The sequence below is a fragment of the Mesocricetus auratus genome, unplaced genomic scaffold (assembly GCF_017639785.1).
Source record: "Mesocricetus auratus isolate SY011 unplaced genomic scaffold, BCM_Maur_2.0 Super-Scaffold_100011, whole genome shotgun sequence".
NCBI classification, from domain to species: domain Eukaryota; kingdom Metazoa; phylum Chordata; class Mammalia; order Rodentia; family Cricetidae; genus Mesocricetus; species Mesocricetus auratus.
Genome location: NW_024429195.1, coordinates 71,356,228 through 71,373,768, shown reverse-complemented (window position 1 = coordinate 71,373,768; position 17,541 = coordinate 71,356,228). Strand labels below are relative to the sequence as shown.

General features: G+C 45.2%; 1 protein-coding gene across 1 annotated transcript; it reads left to right on the top strand.

Annotated features, from left to right (window-relative positions):
* The first annotated feature begins 14,180 nt into the window (after positions 1-14,180).
* Btg1 (BTG anti-proliferation factor 1) lies at positions 14,181-16,779 on the top strand. Its single transcript, XM_005068016.4, has 2 exons — positions 14,181-14,646; positions 15,453-16,779. Exons 1-2 carry the CDS (start codon positions 14,499-14,501, stop codon positions 15,821-15,823), a joined length of 519 nt encoding a protein of 172 aa, XP_005068073.1. The 5' UTR covers positions 14,181-14,498; the 3' UTR covers positions 15,824-16,779.
* Positions 16,780-17,541: the final 762 nt, after the last annotated feature.

Sequence of the window (17,541 nt, the reverse complement as noted above, 5' to 3'; positions counted from 1 at the left end):
CACTGTCTCCTTAGCCCAATCCAAGTTCATTCCTACTCATACTGTCTGTCAAAAAAAGACTTCTCACCAAGTTTGGTGTTGTGCCCTTTTAATCCCAGCACTTTGGAGGCAGAAGCAGGGGAGTGGATCTCTATGAGTTCAAGGTCAGTAGGGTCTATCTAACAGTACCAGGGCAGCAATGGCTATATAGAGAAACAGATAAACAGAACCATAAACAAACAAACAAAGAAAAGAAAGATTTTTCCATTTTGTCACAAACAAACAATGTATAATTAGCAAATGCTAATTGTGATGCTTTGAGTGAGAAATCCTCTAACATACAGTGACAATATAACAAACACTTGGTGGCAATGGTATACACCCTGAAGTAGGTGTGGGGCCTCATATGTCCTTCCCTTGTAAAGGACAGGGTGTTAATTGTTACAATTTTGTGCCAGTCTTGTGTTGGTAATTAGATCAGCTATGTATTCAAAAATGGCACGTCCACATCCTACCTGGGAGACAGATTCCCACTTGCCCCATCCTTCATGCTCTCAACATTCTTCCTATCCCTTCTTCCTTGATGCTTCTGGAACCTTGGAGGGGCTGGGTAGATGTCCCATTGAGGTCTGAGCATTCAGTGGTCACTTCTTTTCATTACCAGTGGGCACGTCTTAACTGTAGGTCAGTTTGATGGCACAGACTCCAACACTGGGTACACCTAAGGCTTTCTTCCCAATCATCTGCCTTTTGGTTCTATGGCAAATGAGCCATTAGGGAGACAGTTTCTGGATTAGTTCTGGTTGGTTTCTCTATGCCCTACCTCTAAAGTGATGGTGGGTTTTTTTTTGTTTGTTTGGTTTTTGGTTTTTGGTTTTTTTTTTTGGTTCGTCGAGACAGGGTTTCTCTGTATTGTTTTGGAGGCAACCCTGGAACTCGCTTTGTAGACCAGGCTAACCTGGAACTCACAGAAATCTGGCTGCCTCTACCTCCAGAGTGATGGGATTAAAGGCATGCACCCACCAACGCAGGCTGTGATAGTGTTTTTAAGCAATAACATCTTACTGTCTGTTATGGTAGGCAACTGTACTGTTTTATGACTCTCCAGGACATCCCTAACCAATAACATGTAGGGAGGTATCCTATGACCCGAACTGATAGTTTCTGTTTACTAACATGTCTTCTGGGAGCAGCATCAAAACAAATGTTGTTTCCCAAAAAGGCAGCAAAATAAAGTAAATTGAAATTGGGTATGTAGCTCAGGAGCGGGACTCTTGACCAAAATATGCAATGCCTTGATTGACTCTCTATCACCATACAAAGAAAATGAAATATGAAATCTTTTGAGGGGATGGCTTGTTCATTTGTTCATGAAACATGGAGTATATTAGCTTCGGGAGGAGGGGTTCACCCTTACCACTTGTAAGGCTGAGGCAAGACGAGGACTAAAATTCCAAAGCAAAGATGGAGTGGACATGAGCTATCATCCCTGATCAAGAAGCTGTCTCCAATTGACTCTGCTTGCAAAGGAAAAATTAGTTTCCCCCCAGTGAATTTTTGATGGGTATATAAGCCACACATGAAGGCAGACACCATGCCCTGCGGTAGATGGACAACACAAAGTAAACTCAATGGTACTTTTGTAGACTTCTTGTTTCATATGCCTTTGTTCAAGCATTTTTCTTGTCTTATTGATCTTTTGCTTGTGCGTAGGTTTCGAGTTTTGTGTTTTTAGGGGTTTTGTTTTTGTGTGTATGCCTGTGTGTGCGTGTTTCTTGTGCTTTGTCTTTGTTATTTATTTTTTTAAATTCTGGTTGGTTTGATTTTTTTTGTTGTTGTTTGTCTGTTTGTTTTCTAAAGAGAGAGAAAGAAAGGAGGTGGGAATGACCTGGGAGGAGTTGAGGAGGGGAACCCATGGTCAGAATATATTGTATGAAAAATAATTTACTTTCAAAAAAAGTTATTTAATCCCAGCACTTGGGAGGCAGAGGCAGGTGGGTCTCTGAGTCTGAGGCCAGCCTAGTCTACAGAGTGAATTCCAGGACAGACTCCAAAAGCTACACAGAGAAACCCCATCTCAAAGCCAAATGATGATGATGATGATGATGATAATTTACCTTCAATTAAAATAAAATAATAAAATTTCAAAGCCATCCTGGGCTACATAGTGAGTTCAAGGCAGCTTCAGGCTTGACAACTTCAGAAAACATTGTTTCAAAATCATAATGACAATAACAATGATAGAGCAATTTCCTAGATGTTTAGTTCAAGTCCCAATAACACATGTGCATGCATGTGCATACATACACACACGCACACACACACATTCTATCTATATTTATCTGTCTGTCTATCACACACTTTCTATCTATATCTATCTGTCTATCAATCAATCGATATATAGAGATGTCGATATATGGATATATAGTCTTTGTCTACAACTGCCTCCCCACCCCTCAAGCCTGTCAGCTTGGGCTGAGGAAGTGAAATTTAAAAGCTCATTAGGGTAGGAGGTGGGGAATTTAATCATAACTCTGCACTTTCTTAGATGATTAAACAATGAGTGTTTATGAAGCCAAGAAAAAAAAATTCCCTCAGAGTTTTCTTTTCAAAGACTGCTCTGTGCTCTCTGGCTTGTTTAAAAAGAGCCCCATAGGGAGTTGATTTTTATGCACAGATGTTGCCAGATAGTTTGGTCGAGTGAGACTCAACCAGACTCTTAAGACTGTAGCTGTTCAGTCCAACTCTCTTGGCCAAGCCGGTCAGATGCTTGTCTTTGGGTAGCCCATGTAACTTGAGTGGCTTCCTCACCTGCTTCCCAACCCTAAGGTCTCTTGGGAGGTGCAAGCCTTGAGGAAGGAGCTTTTCTCTCACTACTGACTTGTTTTCTGGGCAGTTAGGTAGGTGTTTGGAATGTGTGACCCACCCAGTAAGCAAAGGATTAATTCTCAGAAGATAAAGGACCTGGAGGAAAGTGCCCGGCTAAGCTGTGGAGGACATCTTGAAGGTTTTAGGGGCAGCAGAAGAATGTCTGAAAGAGACAGGGGGAGGAGACTTGTGAGCACCTCCATGGTGGCCAGAGTCAGCCTGGTGAGTGCCTACAAAATGAAACTTTCTTAATGGGAGATTTTCCAATAAGTTAAAAAAATAAACAAATGACTCACTCTAAACATAGATGGACTTCCAAAGCAGTTATGTAGACCATTGAGATGACTGAACAGGGAAAGTACTTGCTGTGAAAGTCTGGAGACCCAAGTTCAATACCTGGGACCCACATGAAGGATAGAGGAGGGAATGGGGGAGCAGGGTAAAAACACTAGAGAGCTTTCAAAAAAGTGGAATATATATGTACTACCCTCCCTTCCTCCTGAGGCCCAGGGATCTTAAGAGTCAGGGGTGCTGAAACAGGGGATCAGTGTCTTCTGGACATACGAAGAAGGCGCCTTAGTTGTGAGTTGTGACAGTGTGCACAAGATCTGTGTACGCCTAAGTAGGACCCAATCCCAGCATAGGAAGAGGATTTAGGCATGAAGGGCCATCCCTCACCGAGAAGTTACTGGTAATTGATAGCTGCTGGGAGAAGAGGCAGTTTTCTCTAAAAGTGATGCCCTTGATAAGTTTACTGTGTTCCAGAAAAGGGTCACACTTCCAAGAGAATTTGAGCAGTAGAAATTGGTCTTCCAGTTCTGTTTTTGTTTTTACTTTGCCAGAACTTTTACAGAAAAAAACAAACAACAACAACAACAAAAAAGCAAAAATAAAACAAAACGAAACAAACAAAAAAAAGAAAACAGGGAAACAGAGAGAGCCTCAAGCTTTCTAGACAAGTACAAGCCACACCCTCTACTAGAAAGTAATTGTTTTCAAATATCAGTGCCTACCTCCACCTCTAACTTATCTCTGTAGGTCCAAGGTGGAGCCAAGGTTGCTTTATTATCTGGGTGAAGCCAGCTTTGTCAGAGAACTAGTGAGAAGCCCAATCAGAGACCCAAATTCTTCCTATCAGAAAGTTATAAACACTCCGGGTTGTGACCACCCTTTGTAAGGACTTGTTTCTTCACAGTTCACAGTCTTCTTGATGGCTTATCAACTGACCGCACTTAAACATTAAGGTTGGAAACTGGATAGTGGGAAAAGAGAGGTCCCATACACACAGCTGGCAGGGACATAAACTAGAAGTCACTACGGAAAGCAAATTGGGGTTCTCACGACTACAAATGCAATGAATCATATGTTCCAGTTGTGTCTCTCCTGGATATGTATGTGAAGGACTCTAAGTTAGCATAAGGCAGACACAGGTGCACATCTGTGTTTATGGCTACACTATCATCTATAGCCAACATGGCATCCCATCACAAAAGAAGCCGAGGCAGGTGGATAATGAATTCAAGGAGAGCAGGAGGACAGCCCAGACTGCATGTGAGCTATCTCAAAACAAAGACTAGGGAAGGTGGTAGAGGGAGTTTCAGCGGGAGATGGGTCTGCACTATGAGATGGTTCAGCAGACAAAAACACTGGCCATGCAAGCGTGAGTTCAAGCCCTGGAAACCCATAAAGAAAAAAGAGGACACCTAAAAGTTGTCCTTTGACATCGCAGATGTGTGCCTGTATTTACAACACGCGTGCATGTGAGTGCACACACACACACACACACACACACAATTTTTTAAATAGGCAAAATTGGATGGCAAGAGGGCTTATTAGGCACTTGCTGCCAAGCCTGATGACCTGAGTTTGATCTGAGGACCTGTGTGTCGGAAGAAGAGAAACAACTTCCACCAGATTCCCACAGGCACAGGAGGATACACATGTATTTACACATATACACATAAATACACAAATAAATAGCATTTAAAAATAAGCAAGACACATAGCTGGTCTAGAGGTCCATCAGACAAAGATTTAAAAATGGGGTGCATATGCACAGCTTTATTCAGACTTGAAGGCAGACAAGAAAATGGAGCTGGAGCTCGTGATGTGAAATGAAATGTTTATGAGCGTGTGCTCGTATGGGTCATGAAGACAGTGTGGACTACGGGAAGGGAGGAACAGACCGACAGGGAATAGGGAAGCGGGAATCCAGCGGCAATGGAACGCATGTGTCATGAAACTACGAGACGGATTTAGGGAGAAGAAACATACGGGGGTGGGGGGGGGAGTAGGGAAGGACAGTGGCAGTGGGAGGGTTAGATAAGAACAAGGCATAATGATCTGGACTTATGAAGATGTCACAGTGGAGACCATGCCATGGTATACTGACCAAAATTTTAAAAACAAAAATTGGAATCTAGTTACGGGTAGTGACACTGGCTTATGAAAGAAAGAGACACAGGCTGAAGGAGTCAAAACTCAAGGACATCCTTTGCTATTTATGGAGTTCAAGACCAGCCTATGCTAAATAGCAGACAGAACAACAACAAACAGAATAAAACTCTGGTTTCTGAAATATGGAAAGTTAAACACCAGACCTCTGACAACACAAGTATTTCTTTGAAAGAGATGAAAGAGATGGTGAGATGGGGGGGGGGCGTGTTTCGAGACAGGGTTTCTCTGTAGCTTTTGTCCTGGAACTAACTGTTGTGGATCAGGCTGGTCTCAAACTCAGAGATCCCCTGCCACTGCCTCTGGAGTGCTAGGATTAAAGGTGTGTGCCACCAACACCCTGAGACAAGATGGTGAGAGCTTTAAAAACAGATAAGCAGAGGCAGTCACAAGGCTCTGCTCTAAAAGAATGGGTTGAGGGAGGGTACTGATTTTGGAGAAATGGCCCCAGGCTTCACAATAGGCAACTGGCGGGACTCCCTGGAGGGCAGGCATCTAACTTGGCTACACAACTGTGTGGAGATAAACACATCAGTTCTCCTGCAGCTCCCCCCCGCCCCCACCCCCTGCCTTTCCACACCCACCAGTCACAAGCTTCCCTTGTCTGCTGTGGTCTGTGGAGCAGCCTATGGTCCTTCTCTCATGACTCAGGTCACAGGGGAAAAGGAAAGCTTCAAATGCCCTTAAATAGAAGGCTTCCCCCCCCCCTGCTTTCTCATATCTACCCTGAGGGAAAATTTTCATTCCAGTGAAAATTATTTTATTTGGCAGACTATTTAATCTGTCCTTTGATTCCGTTTTCCAGCCAGCCTTTTAATAAATGTTGCTGTATTTTCCAGGGTACGCCAACAATGAGAAGTCTTGGCAGCTGCCTTGCTGTGACCCCCACCTAGCTACTTCTACTCCTCTTGTCTACTTCTTGTCAGCCTCTGCTTCTCACTGTCCTTGTTAGTGAAAAGGATTACTCCTGAAAAATCTTACGGAGTATTCCGATCTTGAGTTTCTCAGCCCATGATGTGAGCATTACAAACTGACTGGGAGCTATTTAGTGATTTTCTTTTAAGACTCTCCGGAAGCCAGGTCCAATAGTGAGTGTCTGTAGACCTGGGATCCCAGTACTCACGGGATGCAGCAGGGAGATGAAGCATTCAGGGATAAGCTTAGCTATACATAGGGAGACTCCCATCTCAAAAAAAACAAAAACAAAAACAAAACAAACAAAAAAAAACCAAACACGAAAAATCGCTGGATCCACAAACACCAGGCTTCTGGGAGAAGTCAAGGAGAAAGCATCTAGAAGTTAACCACATCTGATACATTGATGTGAGCCCAAATGAGAAGAAACGTTGGGGACCATTAGTGAAGTTCCTACCTGGCATGACCTGGGATCTATTCCCAGCACTGCATAAGTAGACACGTACCTCCTGCCTAGAATCTACTCTACCACTCTAGGGTGTCAGAGGGAGGAGGATCAGAAGTTTGAGGTCATCTTTCGCTATCTCAAAAGGAAAGAATGAAGATAAGCAAAGAAAAAACGAGTTTTTCCTCCAAACCTGCCTCTTCTGGTAAATAGTTCTTCTCTATTCTCTGAACCCAACCAATCCAAATAGTTCCAATGCCTCAGTCACACCTGAGTTCAAAAGCAAATCAAGGAACCAGGGTAAGGCTACCAGAAGGGTCTGCAGCCTGTGGTTACCAGAGAATAAACACAATAAAGGGACTGGGTCTCAGTGTGGCTCACTTAAGCCTGCAATCCCAGCACAAGGAGACCCAGGCGGAAGGAGTTTAAGGCTAGCCCAGACAGCAGACCCTTATCTAAAGAAAACATAACAAAGAAAGTATAGACCTCTAGATAAAGAGGTAAACAAAATACTCAACTACTTGAAGATTCAAGAAAATAGAGGCAAAAGAAAAAATTATTTCAACTTTATTCTTCTAAATTCTGGCTTTCAAAAAATAAATTTGATCATGCCACTTTCCTGCCCAACGTATCCATTCTCCCCTTCCCCTATGTGTTTTCCATGACCTTTATCCTTACTGTTTTAGGCTTCTGAAATACTCCAAGCCCAGCTCCCCTTTCTTTTTCTGCCTTCCAGGAAGACAAAACCATAGGTCACTTTCCGGTTCGCTTTGGGGTTCCTTATCCCGGAGCCACTGATCATGCATTCAAAGATGACAGCTTTGTCTCTTGCTGACCTGTTTATCTTTGTTTTTATGATACAACAGATCTCCTGTCACAAGCTGACCTCCATCCTCTACAGCAGGGGCTGACCTAGAATTCCAGCTTCCAAGGATGGAGTTACAGGTCTGCGCACCGTCGCCCTCCAGCTCTTCTCTGCCTATGAGCTCACACGCACCATGCTGAATATGTGGAGCTTTTGGAACCCAGTTCTCTTGCCACGAGGGTTCCTGGAGTCACTGAACCATTTTTGCTGTGGTGTGTGTGTGTGTGTGTGTGTGTGTGTGTGTGTGTGTGTAAAACTTTCAGTGGTTAAGAGCATTGACTGTTCCTCCAGAGGACCCGGCTTCAATTCTCAGCACCCACATTGCAGTTCACAACTGTCTGTAATGCAAGTTCCAGTGGCACCTCCCTCACACAGACATACATGTAGGCCAAACACCAGATGATGTGAAATAAATAATTAAGGGGGGGAGTACTGAACCCGGAGCCTTAGCCATGTTAACCAAGGACCTGACCTCTGAGCTAAACTCTCAGCCCTCACTGTTGGATCCCTGTGCTTACATCATCAGGGCTGTTGGATCACCCTTGGAGAGAAAAGTGAATCGCATGCCTAAGGCTAAGTAATAAACAACAGAACTCATAGATCCTAGAGACCATCAGGCATGATGGCTCTGACTTTACCCGCAGCACTCAAAAGGCAGAGACAGGGGGATCTCTATGAATTGGAGGTTTCTGGACTACATAGGAAGTTCTAGGCTAGCCAAAGGCAACATAATGAGACACTGTCTCAAAACAAAACAAATAAAAAACCCCAGATAGAATCCTAGAGACTACTGGTAAACAGTAATGAAAGGGACAGGTTGAAGGTCCATTATCTATACTGTGTTTGGGGAGTTGGTATTTTTCTAGGATTTGCCAATATATACACAGAGAAAGAAATATATGGAGAAACAGGACTCATGTTGAAATGCAAAATTCCTTTATGTTTTATATTCATTTCGCACACATAGCTTAAAGGCAATTTGTTGCATTTTTTTTCCCTCTGTGTAGCCCTGGTTTTCCTAGAACTTGCTCTGTGAACCAGACTGCTCTCAAACTCAGAGATCTGCCTGCCTCTGCTTCCAGAGGGCTGCGTGTATAGGTGTTCGCCACCACCTCCTGGCACACACTTTTTTTTTTCTAATTGTGTTCATGAGAACCAGGCCTGGATGTTCATGAGAACCTAGCCTGGAGGAAGCCCCGGGTTGGGTGCCTAGCTGGCTATAATATTGTACCTCTGGGATCCATGCACTCAGGAGGTAAGCCTCCTGAGGCTCAAAAGTCAGCCTTAGTTACATTTTGAGTTATGAGGCCAGGATGTTCTACAGGGGACTTTGACTCACAACAAAAACAAAAACACAAAGGAGAAGAGAAAGAGTCATGTTCCTGAAACAGTGTGTGTACAGTGGATCTCCAGGAAATAACCCTGCTGTTGTCTCATTCACTCAAGCAGACACTCTGTCATAATGAGGAATTTAAATGATATTTTAAAAAGTCAATCTTTTCTTACCTTGGTTCAACAGTAAAAAACAACAACAACAACAACAAAAAACAAAAACAAAACACGGCGTAGCAGCGCTGTGCTCAGACGAGGATGGAGGCCTCACCAGAGCATGGCTCAGTATCAGCAACACAGCTTTCAGTTTCCAAAGCTGGTGTCGTTTTTCCCAGCAGTAGAGACTGAAGCCCGGGGCTTGCACGTGCTGGACAAGTGTTGTGCCACAGAGCACTGTGACGCTGTTGTGACTGAGGTTTATGATGACAGCCCCTTTTCTTTTCTTCCTTTCCGTATTAAGAATGGAACACAGACCCTTTCATGTTACCCAAGTACTCAATCAGAGGTATTTTTCCCACTTCATTTCCTTCTTTCTCTCCACTCCTTCCTTCCTCCTTCCTTACTTTCTCCTCCTTTTGGCTTCTTCTTTCTGAAACAGGGTTTCACTTATCCCAGGCTGGCCTCAAACTGGGAATGTAGCCGTCTAAAGGAGATTATGTTGTGGTTTCTTTTCTTTTTTTCTTTTTTGGTTTTTCGAGACAGGGTTTCTCTGTGTTGCTTTGGAGGTTGTTTTGGAACTTGCTCAGTAGACCAAGTTGGCCTCGAACTCACAGAGATCCGCCTGCCTCTGCCTCCCGAGTGCTGGGATTAAAGGTGTGTGCCACCAACGCCTGACAATATTGTGGTTTCTGATCCTGTTAGGATGACAGGTATGGACCATCATGCTGGGATCATGAGGTACTGGGGATGTAACCCAGGGCTTCATGCACAAGAGGCGAATCACTCTGCTGACTTACATCCTCAGCGCCCTTCTCTTTTTAAATGCTTTTATTTGTTTTTCTTGTTTGATCTTTTGAGACAGGGTCTCAGAGAGCTCTGGGTAGACTTTAACTCACTACGTTAGCCAAAGTTGATCTTGAACTCTTTATTCTGCTGCCTCTGCCTCTGGAGTGCTGGGTTTACCACAACAGCCAACTATCATTTTTTTTCTAATATTTTGTTACATTGTGTGTGTGTGTGTGTGTGTGTGTGTGTGTGTGTGTGTTCATGAACACCCATGCTAAGGTATGAATATGGAGGTCAGAGGACAACTTGGTAGGAGTCTGTTCTCTCCTTCCAGCATATGGCTCCCTGGGATCAAATTCAGGTCATTAGGATTGCCAGCAGGTACCTTACCCAATAAACCATCCCACTGGCCCTCAGCTATCATTTCTACCTGATGAAAATATTCACAATCATTATTTCTTCCTACCTTGTTCTCTCAACCATTCTTCCTTCCCTTGTCAGTCTCCAGAGTACTGGGTTATAGGAATGAGGCAACCATGTGTGACATTTCTCATATTCGAGTTGCGCCGCTATATAATTGCAATTTGCTTTCACAAGCAAATCTATCAAGAAATATTGCACTAAACATGGTGACACACACCTCTAATACTCATAATTGGGAGGCCTGGGCAAGAGGAGTGCCAACTTAAGATTAGCCTGACTATTGTGTGAGTTACAAACAGCCTGGGCTACACATACAGATGACCCCACCTCAGAACAACACAATGATACACCTGATTTTCTTATCCTATTGTTCCCTTTACTGTATCCTTCCCTGCCTCTCATAACTGCCAGGTACTCTCAACTTTTTCTTCTGAGATATCATCTTACTATATTGTGTGTTAGCCAAGCCTAGCCTAGAATTCACTGTATAGCCTAGGTTAGCCTCAAATTTAGGACTGTCTTCCTGTCTCACCCTCCTGAGTAGATGAGATTACAAGCCTGTGCCATCAGGTCTAGAATTGCCTGTTTCTAACCTATTTCACTTACTATAATGGCATCTAATTTCATCTGCCATGCAGGTATTTCCTCCCACCTGAAACATTCCCTCCTGGTGGGAGGACCATTATGATTCAGGAAGTACATGAAATTTACATGGATAAGGAAACAAACAACCTTTGACCTCTCACAAAGCTCCAGAGACACACACCTTGACAAGGTAATATGAGCAGTAATAACAGCCCCTGATAAGGGACTCTGATAAGTCCAGATGCTGGGTCTGCAAGGAGCTCCAGGGATAAGCTTTTTGGCGACATAGCTATCTTTGAGTCACCTGTTATCCTCCAAGCAATCACTTTCCCCTGGTCTGGAAGCAATCACATTAAGCTCACTCCTTTTTTGAGGGGGGATTTAAGACAGGGTTTCTCTGTGTCTTTGGAGGCTGTCCTAGTTAGCTCTTGTAGACCAGGCTGGTCTCGAACTCATAGAGATCTGCCTGCCTCTGCCTTTCGAGTGCTGGTATTAAAGGAATGTGCTACCACCGCCTCACTATTTTACAATCTGTCACTAGTGCCCCTTGTGGGTTGAAAAGATGCTTGCTTACTTCTCTCCAGGAAAAGCCACACAGTGCCATCCACAGTCACAAATCTCAATGATTTCATTCTTTTTATGGGTGAATAATATTCCATTCAAAATTACCGCATCTTCTTTATCCATTCATGATTTAGCAGACATTTAAGTTGATTTTATTGACTAGTGTGAACAGCATGGGAAGGTGAAGAAAATTCCATTTCACATGGCTGTACAAACAGCAGAAAGATTGCAGGATGGGATGATAGTTCTATTGCTAAATTTTGGCTAGTATTCAGGGGGCCTTGGGTTCTATCTCAGGCTTGAATGTTGGAGGTCCTGGGTTCCATCTCAGGTTTGAATGGTGGTTAGCTAGCATCCCAATACAAGGATACGGAGACAGGAGCATCACAGTTTCAAGGTCATCTTTTGCATCGTGAAGAGCTTGGGACAAGTCTGGGCTACATGAGATCCCGTCTTAATTACATGTATTTGCTTAGACTTCTGCAGCTAGTCTCCCGAATCTCTGTCCGCTTCACTTCTGGTTCACTGTGACAGGCATTTATGAACTGTGTCCCTCTGAGTGGCACGGGTGCTTCACAGTGCTGCTGGAGAGACTCCCTTAACCCACAGTGGGCTGTAAACTCTTTGGTTTATGACCTGATTTCCTAGTTTTTACTTTCAATACAGAACTTTTGACAGTGTGCTCGGTTTCTTCAGTCAAGCAAGATGGCCATTACAACACCATGCTCTTCTGTGAGACGGCCCTCACAGATGTCTTAAATTGACTTGCTTGTTTTGAGATAAGGATATGACTGTGCAGTGTTAGCTGGCCTGGAACTTACTGTGTAGACCAGGATGGCTTTGAACCCAAAGATCTGCCTGCCTCTGCCTCCAGAGGGCTGGAAGATGGAAAGTGTGTACCACTATGTCTGGTCCTTGAACTTATTTTAAAGTTTTCAGATGAGGTCCTGCTGGTGTTTGGGAAAGCAGGAAAGTGTGTGGAGAGAACCAGGGGCTGGGAGATGTCATGGTTCAAATCTTAGTAATTTGTTGGCTTCGTTATTTTTGTATTGTTGAGGACTCTTTATACTCTGAGCCAATAGGAGTCCACACTGGAGATCAGGCACAACAGAGGCAGACAGTTGCTTTGTCTTCATCCTAATCCAAACCAGAAGGACTCTGACTGACAGGGAAAGGATAGAGCAGGCGGGGAGGGAGGCAGGTGGGTTAGGAGTGCTGCAGACCTGACAATGTGAGTTCAAAGACTGCCTTCGTTCTTCTGGTATGGCAAGACAGGCCTCGCAGGCAGCACAGTGAAAACCCTGCTATTCCATTTGTTTTTCCCAAAGTCCTATCTGACAATTCAAGAAAAAAAGACATTATTTTTTTGTTTCACTTTATTCTCAAAAAAAAACTAATGCTTTTCACAAGTTAGTGCTTCTTAGCAATATTATCTTTCAAGGATTGGTTGCATATGTACGGCTATTTAAGTATTGTATATTAGTAAAAAATAACGAAGTCACTTTTTCAAATCAAATCAAGCTTTAATTGAAGCAAACAATCGGCTCAGTTACCAATCATCCCTTTGCTTTTCCTCTACACCGGCTAGCCCCATTTTTTTTTTAAGTGGTGTGCATTGCAATTGACAACCAAGTTCCAGATATTTATGTCCATGTGGTAGGGTTCAACTTTTGCCTCTGATTTGTTTTCTCCTTCTATCTTCTTGGACTTCATCTTTTTTTTTCCTCTCTCGCCCCTCTCCTACTTTGGTTAATCTTGTTTTGGGCCTACTAGTTTTAGCAGGGTCATACCCATACCTTCCTTCTTTCCAGGCTGTTTCCAAATGTCTTTTTGCAAGGAGAGTTTCAAGTAAATTTGGGTATCTATGCTGAACACTCTCAACAAGTTTTAAGTTTTAGCTTCTGCTTTCGTTAATAGCAACACAACTCTAAAGTTCTGACATTATTTGAACTAGTAAAATAATAATAACAAACCCTTGTGTACTTTTAAAATACAAACGCAAATCTTTTGTTGTTGTTGTTTTTAATTTTCAAAGCCCTCCTACCGTTTTCTTTTGAGTCTGTTATACCGCTCCTGAAACAGCGGCCACAACGGCCTTTCTTACTAACCTGTTTTACAATTAAAGTCCCCACCGTTTTCCCAGGCTGGGATACAGTGGGTTCCCGGGTGTCTGCCAGCTCCCTCGGGGTTCACCAGGAAGGTAGTAGCTCTTGGGAGCCGGGCCCTCCAACCCTGCACACTCTGGAGTTCCAGGCTCCGCCACTGCACGCTCCTCCCACCAAAGCTGCCAGCCCCGCAGATTGGAGCCAGAACCAGATGTAAACATGGAGTACGCACGGGGACGCGGGACCGGGCTGCGGAGACCGAACCCCGATCCGGTCGCACCACTATGAGAAAGCGCATCTAGGCACCGAGACCTGCAGTGAGCAGCAAGGGGAAGAACCTAGGGCCGGAGGGTCTGGGCCGGCCAGAGCCGGGGGGCGGAGCTAATGCGGAGGCGGAGCTTTCACACGCACCTCCCCGGCTTCTTCCTCCGCCCCACAAGGCTCCTACGTCTCAGGCAGCCACTCGGGGGTTTATTTGTTTACAAGCAGATTACGTCAGCTCCTCCCTCTCTTCCCGGTCTCTGGGTCCGCCCCCTGGCGGCCCTTCTTCCCGCCCCCTCCGGCTCCGAATCTGCCTACGTCACAATGGTGCGATCTCCGGATAGGCTGGCGTCCGCCGTCACGCTCCGGGTACGCCACTTCCTTTCGGCCGCGCTATAAAATGAGCTGCACGGCGGCGGCAGCTCTTCGCCCCTCGGAGCTGGAAATGCAACTCTTGGGATCCTCGGAGGCTACCGAGCTGGAGGCGGAGGCGGCTGGGGAGGTCCGAGCGATGTGACCAGGCCGCCGTCGCTCGTCCCCCTCTCTCTCTCTCTCCCGCCGCCTCCTGGCTTGAAAATAACTTTTTTACTCTAAAAGAAAGAAAAAAAAATCCCCTAGAACCAGTAGCCGCCCGCGCCTCACGTCCTCGCTTCCTCTCGGCCGTCGAGTCTGGGCGGGAGCCCGGGGTGGCCGCTCCGCCGTCGGGGCCGCGCCGCCGAGCCCCGGCCGCCCCGGGCCACCCCCGTCCGCCGCCCCCATGCATCCCTTCTACACTCGGGCCGCCACCATGATAGGCGAGATCGCCGCCGCGGTGTCCTTCATCTCCAAGTTCCTCCGCACCAAGGGGCTCACGAGCGAGCGACAGCTGCAGACCTTCAGCCAGAGCCTGCAGGAGCTGCTGGCAGGTGAGCGGGGCGCGGGGCCCGCCGCGGGCCGCCACTAACGGGCGCGTCCCGGTGGTGGCTGGGGGTGGGGGGGGCTGGGCGGCGGGGCGCCGCGACACGCACAACAAAGGATCCCGAGCGGGGCGCCGCGGAACTGCGCCCCGACGGCTACCGGCCGCTTGCGGGGGACAAAAGAGCCAGGGTCCGGCGTCCCGTCGGTCCTCTCCGCCAAGTCGCCGCGACCGTTGCGGGGTCGGCGGCCGGACCCCTTAGTGGCTTGTCGCCTCCTTGTCCCGGAGCCGGCCCCGGACCGACGTGCCAGGTCTCCGCACCTCCTATGTTTCTTGCCCATTAATCATCGGATTTGTCACCGGTACAATTACACCCCAGCACAGATCTGGGTTTAGGGTTTCTTGTTTTCCTTCCCTTCGGGGTTAACAGTCCACCGTGGAGTTGTCTTGAGCGCCCCCCCTCCTCCCCCCCCAGTCATAAAGTCTATTGTGTGCGACCATGGTGGGGTGGAAAAAGTAAACAGGTTCCCGCCCGGTCTTACGTGCCATCCAGCTAGCTAGCCAGCCCAGGCTGCTCACTAGATTCCTGTTTTGGCGGCTCAGCTGGCCAGTACCAGGGCAGTGTTTGCCACACTAATAATTTGGAAACCCCATCTGCTCTTTCTCCATCCTGTCTCAAGATAGCGAACGCAATCCTGGACATTTGTAAAAGTTGGTGGTTTTCGTTTTCGCTCCTCCGAGACTAGCAGGAGGAGGAAAGTACAATTCATGACTGCCGGTCTAAGCATTGTTTCTCTGTTCTTTCCTTCCACACAGAACATTACAAACATCACTGGTTCCCAGAAAAGCCGTGCAAGGGATCAGGTTACCGTTGTATTCGCATCAACCATAAGATGGATCCTCTGATTGGACAGGCAGCCCAGCGGATTGGACTGAGCAGTCAAGAGTTGTTCAGGCTTCTCCCAAGTGAACTCACACTCTGGGTTGACCCCTACGAAGTGTCCTACCGAATTGGGGAGGATGGTTCCATCTGTGTGCTGTATGAAGCCTCGCCAGCAGGAGGTAGCACTCCAAACAGCAGCACCAACGTGCAAATGGTAGACAGCAGAATCAGTTGTAAGGAGGAACTTCTCTTGGGCAGAACAAGCCCTTCCAAAAACTACAATATGATGACTGTATCAGGTTAAGATATAGTCTATGGATGGATCATCTTATAATGGATGGATAAATTTGATTTTTTGCTTTGGGTGGGCTCCTCTTGGGGATGGATTATGGAATTTAAACCATGTCACAGCTGTGAAGACCTGGCACAAGATAGAGTGGTAATAATTTTTTTTTTTAAGTGACAGTGCCATAGTTTGGACAGTACCTTTCAGTGATTTAAATAGCCTGTGAGTCCAAGTGAAGGATCACTTTATTTGCTAGGGAGTGAAGTCACAGGGTGGTTTCTGTTTCTCCTAGATCTTAGACCCAATTTGTCACATCAGTCGATTTAAGGAAAAAAAAAAAACCTGTATTTTCGAAGAACCCTCCTCTGCAGTCCATCTTGCAGGGGAATTTGCACTATTACACTTGAAAGTTATCAGTAACTTTTTTGGCAGCTCAATAGGGAAGCTCAATGTTTTAAGCATGGTAGTACTGGAAATTTTACATGGAGACTTTTACCTAGCACTTACATGTATAAATGTACATAAAGACAAACTAGTACGCATGACCCGGGGAAAATGGTCAGACCTTGTATTGTGTTTTTGGCTTTGAAAGTAGCAAGTGACCAGACTCTACCGTGGCAACAGGCTTTTAAAAGACCCTTAAAAAGACACTGTCTCAACTGTGGTTGTTAGCACCAGCCAGCTCTCTGTACATTTGCTTGTAGTTTTCTAAGACTGACTAAACTTCTTATTTTTAGAAAGTGGAGGTCTGGTTTGTAACTTTCCTTGTACTTAATTGGGTAAAAGTCTTTTCCACAAACCACCATCTATTTTGTGAACTTTGTTAGTCATCTTTTATTTGGTAAATTATGAACTGGTGTAAATTTGTACAGTTCATGTATATTGATTGTGGCAAAGTTGTACAGATTTCTATATTTTGGATGAGAAATTTTTCTTCTCTCTATAATAAATTGTTTCTTATCTTGGCATTTTAACCAATCTCTTGTCATGATTACGGAGGTTCAGATGAAATGTTTTTCTCATAGGTCTTAGGTTTGTAAACTATGTGAACGTCACTTGCACACTGGTCATGCAGAAAAACACTTTGGGTGAGGAGTGAAGGTGGCGATGTATCATTAGGTGTCAGAAGAAGCAGGAGTGAGGTTTTTATTTTTATTTTTTTCACCTCAAGTTAAAAACATGGACACATTCACAAGCTAATGATGTCATGAAATGAGGATGACAGACAAAGGTACCCTCTTCTAAAAGTGATGCCACCCTAAGGATCATGAGTCACTGCTTCCTGGTGAAGTGAAGATAGAAATGTTCCTCTGGCCTACCTTGGGCAAACAATTATTTTGCCCCTTGGATTTGTTCCATTAGAAAATCCTGGGGCAGGTGACCTATAGTCTTAAAGAACAGGCTAAATCACAGCACAGATCTGTTGCTTATGCTTTTCATCACCTGCAAGATTTACATAAAGCCCCCTAAGCTGGAATTCGACAACAGGTATGTAGATGAACTTCTTTTCTCAAAAGTTGAAGCACAACTCCCAGGGTCCCCATTCTTATAGCAAGGAACATTGAGCCACTGAAGTGCAGGTTGGTAACGCGTACCTCATGGACAGAGATTTGCTAATTTGGGGGTTGTGGAGGATTTTTTTAAAAAGGTATTTGGTGGAAATTGAAAGCAGAAATTTGAGTTCTGCTTTACAGTTAAGCTAACTGGGTTGGGGGAAGGGCAATAGTACCTGTAAA

What these genes read in the sequence shown, in the direction of transcription:
- Btg1 (XM_005068016.4), top strand. Translation starts at nt 14,499, where the DNA reads ATGCATCCCTTCTACACTCGGGCCGCCACCATGATAGGCGAGATCGCC. An exon ending in CCTGCAGGAGCTGCTGGCAG is followed by an intron (nt 14,647 to 15,452) that starts GTGAGCGGGGCG and finishes CCTTCCACACAG; the next exon opens with AACATTACAAACATCACTGG.